The sequence below is a fragment of the Cyprinodon variegatus genome, unplaced genomic scaffold, assembly GCF_000732505.1.
Source record: "Cyprinodon variegatus isolate N-32 unplaced genomic scaffold, C_variegatus-1.0 Scaffold791, whole genome shotgun sequence".
Classification (NCBI taxonomy): domain Eukaryota; kingdom Metazoa; phylum Chordata; class Actinopteri; order Cyprinodontiformes; family Cyprinodontidae; genus Cyprinodon; species Cyprinodon variegatus.
This window is the reverse complement of record NW_015151244.1, coordinates 143,071-157,704: the sequence shown is the minus strand read 5'-3', so window position 1 is coordinate 157,704 and position 14,634 is coordinate 143,071. Positions and strand designations below refer to the sequence as shown.

The 14,634-nt window shown below is 36.0% G+C and overlaps 1 protein-coding gene across 3 annotated transcripts in view; it reads right to left on the bottom strand.

Moving 5' to 3' along the window:
• Positions 1-7,987: 7,987 nt before the first annotated feature.
• LOC107098582 (basic leucine zipper and W2 domain-containing protein 1-A-like) overlaps positions 7,988-14,634 on the bottom strand; it is a 19,924-nt gene continuing 13,277 nt past the window's right edge. The window contains exons 6-11 of one of the 3 annotated variants that reach the window (XM_015396331.1): positions 11,393-11,502; positions 11,025-11,195; positions 10,564-10,710; positions 9,131-9,269; positions 8,747-8,869; positions 7,989-8,667 (exon numbers count right to left, since the gene is read on the bottom strand). In XM_015396331.1, coding sequence (XP_015251817.1) covers positions 8,636-8,667; positions 8,747-8,869; positions 9,131-9,269; positions 10,564-10,710; positions 11,025-11,195; positions 11,393-11,502 — 722 coding nt within the window. In that variant the 3' untranslated portion in view covers positions 7,989-8,635. Of the gene's footprint in view, positions 8,668-8,746; positions 8,870-9,130; positions 9,270-10,563; positions 10,711-11,024; positions 11,196-11,392; positions 11,503-14,634 lie in introns of all 3 variants that reach the window. The other 2 variants (XM_015396329.1, XM_015396330.1) reach the window with 2 other exon arrangements.

Below are 14,634 nucleotides of genomic sequence, written 5' to 3'. Positions count from 1 at the left end.
ATTAAAGTTGATAATTAATAGGATGCTCTATAAAAATGCAATAAAAAGAGAGAAAAAGAAACATCCACTGGAGAGTTTAAAGGCAAAATATGCTGCTTGCCTTGAAGAAGAAATAAAAAATGTTAGCCTATCATTTGCCAAAAAACAAATGTGAGGTAAATTGAAATGTTGTGGAATCGTATGTCTGGTTATATAGGATGTAAAACTAACAGCATTTGAGAAAAAAAAAACAACATCCATCAGTTAGTGTGATGTTCTTGGGCTGCTTTGCTTCTTTTGCCCATTTATTCTGACAGAATTGGTGTTGCTGAGTCCTTCAGTTTAGGTAATTATAACAAGCCTGTCTACTTCCCTTTAAAGTGCATGTCTCATCTTGTGTTAAATTTGAGACCTATTTGGTCATTCTGCATCTGACTGAAAAGTTCAAACTCCTGTTAATTAATCAGAATCACATTTTGATTTTGTTTTACTTAAAGGTATAGTGAAAGGTGTTTTTTTTTTGTCCAGGTGGATCATCAAAATATATAAATATATCACATTCTGGTGATATGTTCATTTAAGGCTGTCCTACGTGCTTGTCCCCATTCACTTACCAGTGGCGAGTCTGACAGTGGAAAAATAGCAAATCTTCTTTTGGAAAGTAAGCTTGTATGAGCGATGCAAACAACTTTTAAACAGAGCGTGCACAAGGAGAAATGGGCTAGTACACGCTTTCACACACGTTTAATAGGCGTTCCTAAGGATTGGGTACAAGTTTGTGCATGTACATTTGTTTTAAGTGGAGAGAGACAAGTGTTTTAAAAAAAATTTAAAAATTCTCCACTATTCCTTTATAAGAATCCTTTTAGTATTTTGTTTTGTTTGTTCTTTTCAGTTTTCAAGCTTTATTTTAACAACTATTGTTCGGCTTAAAGACACTTCTCGGTTTAATGAATAATCATAACATTTTAAAAGTGTACTAGCCCTTCATGTCAGAGGTTCATCAGGACCGTTTTGTAATCAGCTCTCCCTCAGACCTGCAAAAAATCCATTCAACGTGAAAGAATCATTCTTTCCGCAGACCAGAAAGACGAGACATTGGACACATAAAGGTTGGTTTAAACTGTAATTACCTATTTTGATGGATTTAAATAGTGGAACCTATGGAAGTTTAAAGAGAAAAATATATCCTTTCTCCACCATGAATGCCATCAGCAATTTTGCGTTGAGTTTATCCTAAAACAGTGAACAATTTCAGAGAGCTTAATTTATTTCCTTACTATTAAGGGTTGAAAATAACAATAATAATAAAAAGATCCTTCCTGCCTACCGCTATCAACACCTACAGCAACTGGATAAAAAAAAAAAAGCACCTGGGCCTGAACCAGAAGTTATTTTGCATCCTTATGTTTTTCAGAAAGGTAGCTGTTGCTCTGTGGGCAAAAAGGGAACAGGCAGTTGTTATTTTAGCCCACCGAGACTTGGATTCAAAACCAGACTTCCCTAGACTGCAGAGCCTTTTGAGTCAAACCATACAACTCACATTCATCGCTTCATGTTCGCAAAAATGTTTTAAACTATTCTGAACCATTTCTCTGCAACTAATAGTACAATAGCTATTTAAAAAGAAAAGTCCTACGTCACTAATACAGCTGCAGACTTTGCAGCACCCCTTTTGTGGCTCCTAGAAGTGGTGTTCCACTTCCAGGTCAGGAAGTGGAATATTATTTGTAATGTAGGCTATTGTCCACTAAAGGCACTTAAGTATTTGTGCCAATTCCAAGTTGTTTATGCCTGGAGCAATCACTCTTTAAACAACAATGTAAATTACACTTGGTTTTATGGTGCATTCTGGGCATCAGAACATGTGATTTGCATACAAAGTCTGTGGTGGACAGCAGCATCAGTTTACAGAATTTTGTTCAATAAGTCTGTGCAATTATTACATACTGTAGCTTTAAACTTACATCTAAACAGGTAAAGGGAGCCACCTTCTAGAAGTTGTAACATGAGTCATATTTTTATCAAAAAAGTTTATCAGATAAGCAGTGCATGTCTAAAATCTAAACACAGGTGTGCTTGAAATTAACTCAGATTTGTAAAATGTAATGAAAAGTTTACAAAATAAATTTTCCCAAACTGTTTAGAGGCATAGACAGTTTTGCATAAGTAAACCTGTTTTTTTTCCCTCTTTGTTTTGAAATTTAAAAATAGGACTCAATGATGTAATCCAAAATGTGTTAAAAAACTGTATTTTGATTGTCAGCAAGAGCAAGAAAAAAAGTACTATTTTGTATGTACAGTGAAACAGTTTCAACTGTAAACCATTTTGATCATACTAATGCAAAAGTACAATACATTAATAAAACAACATAAAAAGTTAATTGCCAGATATCTTAATTTTCTTACATTTAGTTTCTCTAAGGCGTTTGTATCAGGCTCTAAATGGTCTGTGGGCAGCTGCAAGGCTTTTTAGGGTTTTGTTTTGTCCAGAAGAGCTCACACTCAGAGAGAATGATTGAAAACTGAACTCAGAGCTTTTTTTTCCAGTTAAGGTAAAGAGGGTCTGAAGTGGAGGGGGCAGACATCCTTTACCTGTGAACTAAAAGTTGGAGAGGCAAGTGAAGTAAACAAGTTTGGATCAAAATGGCAATAATTCATGAGACCTACATCAGGCTGTAAGTCTGTAAGACTCACCTGAATTCAAGAAATCCTGTCTCAAAAGCAAAACCTTGATATGAGCAAAAACCAATACATTTGATCTTTCACAAATTAAAAACCTTTTCCCCTGTATAATATCAAAGTTTATCACTTGGTCTGTTAATTTATTAGGTGTTTTAAATGAATAGCCAGCATCCTTTTAAACCATTTTTTTGGTTGGAGGTTCTGGCAACAACAGACATGTTTTCAAAGAAAATTCCTGTTCATACTAGAATAGTCATGTGGGATGCTTTGATCAAGTTTCTCATGTCGTGTTTGACTTTAATAAAGCATTGCATCAGAAATTCCAGAAATAGATATTACATTTGCCGTGCAAAGGTTTTCATACCCACTGAATTTTTTTTTTTTTTTTGGTAACATTACAACCAAAAACTCAAACTCATTATTAGACAATATCTTAAACTGTGAACATTGATTTAATCCCATGCAAACTGCTGAAAAGCTTCCAAAACATTACTTTCAGATTCACTAGCATGGCAAGGAAAGTGCTAATTAGATAAGCTGCCTTTGGTCGTTGTAGTGAAGCTTCAAAGATCTACAGGTCAAGTAGGAGAATCTGCTGAAGGGTAAATACTACTCCTGCACTCTTCAAATAAAACGTTGTGGCGGCAGCAGGAGGTTGTACGGATCCCTCAACATCGGCAAGGAAGCTGCTCAGAATTAATGGAGACAGATATGGGCAAAACATGAGAACAGTGTAGATTCTGCAAAAAGGTCTCAAGCTCGAGCAACTATATAAAAAATATCTCCATCCAATCTGACAGCAAGCTTTAGCTATGTATCAAAAGAAGAAACAAATGTGCCTCTAGGTGTGCAGGGCCCTAAAAGATGAGTAGATGTAAATGTAAAAGAAAACAAATCTGGGAAAATCTGATTTTACACTTGTTGTTTCAGTTGGTTGATTGAACACATACAATCATAATAAAACACATTTTAGGTGTAACATAATGAAATGTGAAAAAGATTGAGCCATAGGGTTGCAAGGTGCCTTAAAAAAATCATAAATTTCAATGTCAGGAAACTTAAATATCGAATTAAATATAACTCGTTTTGGTTAAATTTCACTTTAAATGTATCCAGATAACTCCAATCCATTTATATTCCCTGATTGAGATCCAAATCAGAGAAACGTACCAAATATAATGCAGGAAGATTACATGTAATTTTATTCCATAATGCCAAATGCTAAAAAAAGTTAAAAGCAAGCTAGATTGTTATATGGACCAAATGTTATAACAGACATGAGATAGAGGTTTATGGCCCTTTATTCTCTTTAAAATCCACATCATTTTACCTAATTGGTTATAATATCATTGTGTCTATCACGACTGTGGTATTTCACGTTAGCACCTAAAGATGACCAAGTACCTTCATAAATATTTTCAAGATTGAGGAAATAGATAAAATAATCCTTAAGGTATATCAATTTTGAATCATTTTTGGGGGGTGACCAATTCTAAGCTAAACACATTTATATGTCTGGGTTTGTTTGTTTCTTGTTTTATTCTTTAAAGACATTAGGGCTGTAACAATTGAATTAATCGATTATTGAAATAACTGTCAATTAATTTAGTAATCAATTAAAAAAAAAAAAAAAAAGATTGTTAACTGGAGTTTGGAGACTAAAATTTCTCTTTAGCTGACAGAGCAACCCACCTTGATTATACCAAATTTGTAAAAAATATGCTCTATCCAGAACTCCTCATGTGGAAGTTTTAGTTTCACCTGGTTTAATTTTGCAAAATGCTTCTTTAAAAGGACCTTTAGCTAACCGATTATTATATAAAAATAATCGACAGATTAATCCATTTGCAAAATAATCGTTAGTTGCAGCCCTAAAATATATTAAAATCAAAGGTGTATTTCCCACACTTTTTAGTTTGAGATTATACCACTGCAAGAAACAGTGGATCTATTTTTTTCTTTGTGACCATCAGCTACTGTTTGTAAAGTTTTCCTTCTAGAAGACCAACCAAGTAGACTACATGTTCAAATTAACTCCACACATTCACAGTTATTTTGGAGCTCTTGGTTTTTATGTGCTTTAGCAGCTGTTTGCTGTCACAAAGGTGTTCAGCTGTCCGTGACTACAACTGGGCATGAAAGCTGCTCTGCTGTAGGATGTTCAGCCCCAACTGATGTTGAGGACAAACTGGCAGTATTCAGCGAGCAAACATGTTGCGGCTCATTTCCATATTTCACCTGGCTGATAAACCCAACGTTTGCCTTAGTCTTCTATAAAAACAAAAACAGCAAAACAGAAAAAACCATTGTGCCTGCCACACGACACTGCTTAAAATGCAAAGCAACCTGCTCTCACTTGAAACTTGCCCGTAACAAAAACAGAGCTCCTTTTGTGCTTGGCAACACGATTGGGTGGGAGTGAGGTAGGGCAGTTTTTTTTTTTTTAATAAATGCATTTATTTGTTCAAAACTGAGTAATTATCTCAAGTCTCTCTTCTCAAACTGTTGATGTCTCTCTCCCTGTTTTCTGACAGCATTAATCAGATGAGGTCTGCATTGCAGTCAGAGTCATGTTTACTGACCAAAGCCGCAGTGTGAAATTCAGAATAATTGCTCTGCACTACTCCCCTGGCATTCCCTGACACATTTTGCCTTTCTGCTCACTTCAACCAAAAAGTCCATCTGACAGAAATATGACCATCTCTGTGTGCCTATTTATTTTTGAAAGGTTTTCATGTTATCAAAAAAGCAAACACATATTTATTTCTTGTGAAATGATTTTGGTTAGCTTCTTGATTTAATAAAAAGGACATCAGAATAATGTCAGGGGATTGAAGAGAAATGATTTGCATGTCGTCTAAGCCAGTCTTTTTATTTTGTATTCTTATTCCAGTATAAAGGTAGATCTGCTGAAGATTACACCCTGGGATATTTGCAGTAGGTCTAGCTGATGTAATTGGTAAAAATGGCAAATAAGCAGATATGTCAGGACACTGCTTGGACACCTCATTATAGCACCGCATTCCTCATTGTGCAGGAAGGAGTCCTTGGTGTGCGGCTGAGCAGGCAGACAGCAAACAGAGCACAGTCCCCATTAGTGATGTTTAAAACTATGCACGGCGGTGTGCGTGAGGGGGAGAACTGTTGTTGGTACTGATGGCAATGGGGAGGAGGTGATCACTGGTGCATGCACTTAAATACACTCCCACAGAAATCTCAAAAGCAGTCATGTTTCCCCATATCAACGTGTCACTCTCCCAAATTGTTTCATGTGCTGTAAAGCTACTAAACAAAACCAAAAGGAAAACAATTCCTCCTGAGACAGAGGTAGAGAAAATACTTGTGCTGCATACTTTGTAGTCCTGTCTAATACTTTAGTCAGGTTTCTTCAAAATGGCATTTTTTGTTTGAGCTTGATTCCAAAACTCTGGCATGCTTTAATAGGGGGAGGAAAAATCTCTTAAGGGTTTACTGCCATCTGTTGGTGCTAAGTAAAACTGATTATCATCTGATAAATGCCCTGCTGTGTAGGATGATCTTTTTAATACGCATTTATATATCTATATTTACCTAATTGGGCAGGTAGATATACCTTAACACTATGTGCCTGTATCTCAATTGACCTATTTGTAACATTTTCAATCATCACGATCCCGCATAATTTTTTTCCGCTCCTGACAGCTTGGTAATTTTGATTTTAAGTGGGGATTCAGTGAAGAAGCTGAGATTGCTGTTTACTCCTCAGGTTATGATGTCAAGCTGCTTTCACTGATTGGATAATTAGGATATTCAAGAAGAAATCAACTAGTAAAAACATTTTGAAGGAACACGGGTTAACACAAACAGTAGGAGATGCATCACTTGAATCTGTTTTTCATTTTTTACACATGCAGCTTTTTGCCATGAATTTCTGTTTATGATTAACTCTATGGCTTGAGCTGCATTTTAAAATGCCTGGCAAAAATATCCATACCCTGGATTATTTTACACATTTTGTCAGGTTACAGCAAAAAATGGAATGTACTGTAATATAGGTTACAAAAACACAAAGTATTACTTTAAACTAATTTAACACGATTCCCAATGTGGAACGTGTTGGCAGCATCATGCTGTGGGGACACCTTTCTTTAGTAGTGACAGACACCAAGGAATACAATAACTATGAAAAATCAAATTAAAATGGCTCAATAGCAACAAGCCCTGTGGTAAATATGACAAAGCTGTGGAGATGCAGTTTTGGAGGTAGGACGGGATGATGGAAAATGGTAAGATTGGGTGTGCAGAAACATGAAGAAAGTTCTTGAAAGGAAGCGTCAAGACTTTCACTTGTAGTTCTGACAGATCAAGCTTAATTCAAGTTAATATCTTGAATTAAGTTTGTTTTTTTTGTCGGTAGTTAGCTAGCAACTTATGCAAAAATAGACACAGATACAGAGAAGATTAGCATGGCCCCTGCGCAATGATGAAATGCGTTATTGTGAAGCGTTTCCATATTTTCTTGAATGGTGACCTAGAGGTTAGAGCATTGAGCTTGGGTCTTGGAGGTTCTGAGGTCAAGTCCCACACACTCCCATTCTGGGTCTCTGAGCAAGACCCTTAACCTCCACACTGCTCCCCTAGCACCGCACAGTGGCAGCCCACTGCTCCCCAAGGGAATGGGTCAAATGTAGAGAGTCCATTTCGTTGTGCTGTACTTATGATGGTATAATGTCAATAAAAGTTGGGGGAAAAAAAATATCTGAGGAAACCAGTTCATAAGCAGAACAAGGCTTGTAAAAAAGTACAATTTCCAACAAAGCAATTTCTTAAAGGGACAGTGTGTAGGTTTTACCCCCATCTAGTGGTACACTAAGTGAATTACAAACAACAGGCTGGCGTTTTAAACTCCTTCACTACTGACAACACGTTTTTGGATACAGGTAAAAGTTATAAGCTAATCTAATCAAAATGGCAAAGCAGTATGGCATCTCCCATTGGGTGCATCGCCCTGCTTGCATTCATAAACTAATAATTTTAAGTTATAAGAAAACTTTCATTTTTGATGCAATGTTATTTAACTTTCACACAATATGTATTTATCAAAGCAATACTTTTGCTAGAAATAAGTCAAATTTGTTACACACTGCCCCTTTGGGGATTCACAGCTATTGAACAGATATCCTACATGATTGAGAGCAACTATTGTAATAAACTGTAGCGAATAATGATAAACTGAAGTTTATATTTGTAATTTTGTAAATTTTATCACTTTAAAGTGAATACTTTTGTTAGGCACTGTTTACCAGCTTTCATTGTGGATAAACGCACACTGCAGTCAGGATGAAATTTACTTATTTATTTTAAAATGTTTGATAAAAGCCATAACCCTACAAAACTCACTTAAGATTTTTAAAACATAATTTTTTGGGGCAACATTACCATCATAAAGGAGACTGTGTAAAATGGCAAAGCTCCATTCCCAGTAATGGAGACTGAATCTAAAAACCGGCAGTAAATTCCACGTTGTCACACCACTGACAGAGATCTAAAAACGAGGTCAGAAAACAGTTTGTCTTTTACATGAACACCATATCATGGTTACACAGATGGAAGCCTTTTGCAAATATGAGCTCTAAAACCAAATACAAAAAGCAGTGAAATTTCTCATCAAAGTGGCTAAATTAAAAGGAAACTGCCTTTCAAGAAAGGAAAAAAAAAATAGTCGGAATAGAATATTTTTCTCCATTTAGCTCAGTCTGCCACCAAGAAAGGCTCTTTAAGAAATACAAAGAGAAGTACAAGTATTGATTTATAAAGGAAGCAAGTCCAAAGAATATTAAAGCCCTTCTATGACAGTTGACAAAGATATGCAGAGGTAGAGAATAAAAACAGACATAAAGGGACTTCGGTTAAGAAAAAAAACCCAACCCTTGGACAGAATCTCATGTAAAGTTAAATTGAAATGATGCACTGAATTCGTCATACGACATCCTCAGTCTGCCTCTTCTTCCTCTGACTCAGACTCTGGAATGATGAAACATTGAAGCGTTAAAAAAATATCTAAATTACATTTAAACAGAGAGAGAGAGAAAGAGAAGCCTACCTTCCTCTGCGTTCTTGAGCCATTCAACAAAGCTTTTCATCTGTTCCAGGAAAACACTTTTCCCTTTGGACAAATGGGCATCGTTGTACCACTTCAGAATTGCTTCTTCGCTTAAGACATCCGCTTGAAATATAAGTAGAAAGAGAAAGAACATCTATTTAACCTGATGCCAGGAGCACAGATGCATCCCCAGGTGTTTGTGGGGGGGTGGGGATCTTCACCAAGGCTGGTTGATGACATCAATCAAGACAAACTTTCTGGCTCTAATCTCTGGCCATCTGGCATCCTTCATACGAGCCTTCTTAGCTTCCCACCACAAAAACTGTTTTCCTCACAAAAAGGGTAAACATGGAAACAGGAGCCTTATGGGCATAATTAACTCACCTTTGTAGAGGAGAACAATGATTTTCTGGAAGGCCTTCATAAAGTGGATGTTGTCGTAGCAATATTCCTGGATCTTGAGCAGAAGCGTGAGTTCAGAGAATCCCTGGGAGGTAAAAGCCTTCAACAGCGGGCTATATTGCTGAAAACGGTAGACATTTGTAGAGTAAAGAGTGCTGTTAGTTTTGAACATCTGATGGTTTTGATGGACAGATGGTGCTTCTGGAATAGTGCTGAATTTTCAACTTTTTTTTATTATTGTTTTTTTTTTTTTTTTTATTCGTTGGTTGCATTTCTTCAATTAACTTGCAAAAGTATTCATATGTATAACACATTTCGCAAATCTGTTATAACTAATATAACTACAAGTACAAATATATAGTGTACATAAAGGAAATGATCCACTGTTTTTTTTTTTCAAATTAAGAAATACATATCTTTAAAGAAAATTAGACATCTTAATTATTCTCCTTTTTAAAATAGCTAACGTTCTGGCAGTAAATCAGGCTTGCTATAGTGCTAGAGGCTAAAACTTCACCCAAGTTGGTAATAATTTATTTTTTTCTAACCCCTTTAGGAATGCTTTGTGTTTAGCCCACTGTCCCTCTCTGTGAAAGAAAAACCTGTCCACAGCATGATGCTGCCACCCTGTATCAACCATGGGGTATGTTTCGCATAATGTGAAGAGTTTTCTCCCACAGAAAGTATTCTGCATGTAGAGCAAAAACTTTCATATTGTTCTCTATTTGGCAAGAGCACCTTCCTCAAAATTATCACCATCTCTTAAAGCACCTATGGCAAACTGTAAATAAGACCTTATTTTCGCCACTCTTGCATAATTCCCAAATTAAATGAGTCCATCGTGGTTTGTCCTAAAGATCATCTGTGCTAATCTGCTAATGTGCAGCTCCTCCACAGCCTCTGTGAATCTTGCTGCCCTACCTGTACAACAGACGTGTCTCAGTAGCTTTATGTTTGCACTGTACTCTGTCCATTTTAAAAGACAGACAGAGCATTGCTCAATGAAATGATCCCATCTTAAGATATATTTGTATATCCTAAACCTGATGCTTGGGTGTGTTTCTTGGTCTGGATTGTTTTGTTTGTTCACTAATGTACTTCAACTTTTGAGACATTTACACAAACACTAGTGTTAGTTTAATAATTAGAAAATCATGAATAGTGTCTTACCGAGTAAAAACGTTACTTCACATCTACTATATAAACTACATGCACATTTAAAGTTGTAAGGAAGAAAATATTGAGTATGGATCCTCTTGCAAGGCATTGAAAATGCTAAACCTCCAGCTGCATGGATTTCCCATAATCTTTCAGTTTTTATGGCCTAGCCAAGTTTCTTTACAATTTTACTTCAATATTCTGCAATAGGCTAAAGAGAGAAGAGAAAGCATTACAATAGTTAACAGTGGCGTCACCTTTAAGTGTTTAATGGCTTGTTCTGCAACCAACTCCTCCTTCTTGTTCCACTCCACAGAGCTCATCACACTGGACCAAATCAGCCCAACCATTGTCTGCTCTGAGATGTTGCTCTTCTTCATTTCCTCTCGGGTGTACGCGATAATCTGCAGAACACATTGACGACAATGCAGTCAAACCAGAGCCAGTATGTGCAGAATCTTCCTGCTTATCAAATCCTGCAGATGCGTTAGGCATTAGAATCCTCAGAAGCGTGCGGTAGGTGATAATATTGTTGTGGCTGAGTGGACTGCTGAAACTTTTCAGTGATTCACTGCATCCATTTTGCCGCCGCTCCTCAAGACAAAGGCAGGCAGGGGTCAAGAAGAAAGCAATCTTCTGAACTACTCTCAGTGGTGTGCTATATAAAAAGAACCAAGTCAAAAAATGAAATAAAAAAAGGAAAACTAAGTGGACTTACATCCTTGAGGGCATCCCCTCGTGACATCTGATCTTCAATCTCTTTCTGTAGCTCCTTGCGTGCACCTATGGACTGCTGGTTTTTGGCAAAGTCTGAAAGCTCCTTTAGCCCTGCATCGTTGAAGTACTTTGAGAAGTGCTCACTACTGCGTTTGTTAGCTGGAAACAGCTCCTAAAAGGAGTCAAATCTTTAGTGAGGAGGGTTTTTTATCAGAAGGAAACCTTTAAATACAAGCTGCTGAATGCAATACTATTAACTTTCATACTAATACATGCATTTGATTAGATTTAACATTCATAATAAGAGGACACCCTCTTTTAGACTTTATTATGTGATAATAATTTTGCCTTTAAATGTATCATTCTCACCACAAGTCGGCTGTCCATGCCAACCTTCCGTAGACTGCCAGACACTGAGTTAATGTCCTTCTCGGAGAGCCAGGATTTAAAGAGTTTCACAGCAAAGGAAGCTGAAACACCTGAATAAATGAATGATAATGTGAGTCAGCTGCTGCAAACAGATCTACTGGGATCAAGTTAGGCTTCTGTAATACATCAGTAAACATAAGTGTGTGCTGTTTAATTGGAATAAGAGCATCAAGCAGATGGAGATGGATATGATGGGGTTACATCTATGTAATACGATTCAAACAAACAGATTTTCAATAACTATACTTATGGAAATGTAAATTAGAGAACCATTGAGTCAATCTATTTAAAGATTCAAGTTTCAAGGGTAAAGTGACTGATAAAGGGAGGTGCTGGATTAGCTGGGACTATTCATCAACTGCAGGCTGTGTGGCCAATGTTTTCTTCTGCAGCCAGGAAAAGACAAACAAGCAACCAAAGCCAGACACACCTCACAACACCACTTTATCTCTTTACTTGCAATTAATAATCGATGTTTTTAGGAAATAGCAGGATTAACATTTTTTTAAGTCTGAGCTTGTAGACTAGTCATTACATAGACATTTTTAACAAATATATATCTGTGTGATTTTGATAGGATTGTTAAAGTGTGTTAAATTGAGGTGTTGTGAATTGTTTTGATAATGGCTTGTGCTGTAAGAAATTAAAATTTGAATTAATTTGACTGATTCTGTATTTGTGTAATTTGAAGTATTGATTTAAAAATCAACGTAACTAGATTGAAACTTAATTCACTCGTTTGAAACTGGATAGAATTTCTTTGAAAATGTGCTTTGTTGCATTGAAAGTTGTCTATGTTTCATTTCAGTTCTATTATTTAATTTTAGATTGAACATTCAGTTTCTTTGCTTCTTTGCGTCAGACAATCGGGGTCTTTAAGCCACAGAGTTTTCTAACACAGATTATCAGTGGTTTATGCTCCACAGTAGGTTTTAACTCCTTTTACTGCATTTTGAGCTGAAGCATTGGAGCTCAGCATTAATTGGTAAAAGATAGTAATGATGTTAAACGGCAATGTATGAAAAACATGAAAAAAAAAAAAAAAAACAAGCTTGGGCTAACTGCAAGCATTTTGTTACCTTTAGCCGTTAGCTAAACAAGCTAAAATAGTATATGTAAACATTAGGGTTACTTCAACCCTTTTGTGTTTCCCCATTAATACGTTTAATGACATCTACAATGCTCATATACGCTTTACTGCTTCAGCTCAAAATGAGTTTATTATTAAATAAACAAAAGAAATAAAAAGCTTAACCTGAAATGAATTGAATCTGTTTACTTACTCTTTAGTCTGATACAAAGAAATGAACTGTTATCTAAAATTGAATAATGAAACAGGAAGTAAAAAAAGACTAATTCAATTTTCAAATTGATTAAACACAATTCCATCCATCCATCCATTTTCTAACACGCTGACTCCCAAGTGGGGTCGTGAGGGGTGCTGGTGCCTATCGATTAAACACAATTTCAAAGTAAAATGGTTCAGTTTGGAACCTTTAGATTCAAGTTCAATCTAGTAAAATCGTATTTAAACCAATGCATTTAATATCAAATTACATGACCAGATTCAATCTGAACAATTCATATTCTGTTTATGATCATAAAGTTAGATCCATATAAAAAAAGTGGATTGAATTGGATATGATCTCTTTGTAAGCAGTTTGAGTTTAGAAATGTAGGCTTTGGAGGGCCTGAACATAAACAGAGGAAGCTATTATGTCACAAGCAATAAAGATTAAGGATAGACAGAGCAAAATCTTCAGGAAGCTGAACGTATTTCAGCTATGATGCTGTTTTACTCTCTGGATGAGTCAAATTGTCTCTATCCTTTTAACATTGTGAGGCGTTCTGGGAATCTATCAACTAAGGGAGTGGTATTCAAACTCTACAGAAAGGGACTGCATTTAAAATGCTTTAAAAAAATAAACGCATTAATGCAAATCTCTTATCTTATAGGCAAAACCAAGGAGCATAAAGTGTTAACTGTAATTATTTTGATATAAAAAAGAAGAGCTGTTTAGCAGCAGAGCTGTTCAACTCTCACTAATGAGAGCAAATCAAACTACCATCATATTAATGTAAAGCATGAAATAAATGAGAAAAGAATTTATACATAAGACTAAAACAGCCTTGGCTCTTGGGACTTCAATCTATATCAAAAACAGTATAAAATTAGATTTTAATGAGAAATGCATGGATCTGGTGCTTTTTTGTTTATTTAGATTTCTGGTATTCTTTGAGGTCTTTTTCTAAGGTCTTGAATAAAATCAAAAGTCTGCACATTAACAGAAAAAGGTAGTGGTTTAAATACAAGCACTTATGTTTTTATAAGATCCATCTAATAGCTTTTCTACTTAAGTAAAAAAGAAAATGCAACAAACACAGGTGGTTCTGTTTAAAAAACACACAAAAGAAGAGTTTTTTTTAATTGTATGGCCAGCAAAAAAAAATAAAAAATTAGAAAAGCTTAATAAATAATTTCCAACATGTGATCCTATGTGTCAAATAGGCATATCAATCTGTCACAGTGAAATAAATCAGCTTGACAATTTCAAGTCTGTGCCTGTGTAGAAAGAAACTCCGCAAGTAAGAAAAGGAAAAACACAGATATAGTTGTAAAAACAAACAGATGACATGAAACTATAACAAAGAGAAAATGTGACTGCTTTGTGACCAACTGTCAACAAATACAAAGCTGACAACTGAATAAAGCCATGCTGAACGTCTTCATACACTGTGTGACTGTAAACATGGGTGTGTATATTTTGTACGCTCCCTAAACCTCACTATAACAACTTATCCGACAGCTAACTGTCAAAGAGGGCAAATGGATTTGCTGCCTTAAAATCTTTTTGAATGTTTTTTTTAACATATCTTTCCTTGTGATCTGGTGCTACATAAATAAACCTGAACTAACACAACCAAGTGCTTTATTTTTAAATGTAACACATTCAAAACTTATATATGGTTTTTAAAATAAACTTAAAACAATTACAGGAGAGCTTATGCTGGCGTTCTCCTTGCTTCTCTTTTTAGCTGGATCGGTCTGGAAAGGGGTTTGGCACGCCAGGGAGTGGAACAGTGCCGGTGCGCCGCAGAGTCAGCTGTGGATCAGCCAGTGGCCTCCACCAGGCCGATCACTCGCACCAGAAGCAGCATAACAAGCAGAGCCCAACTTCCAG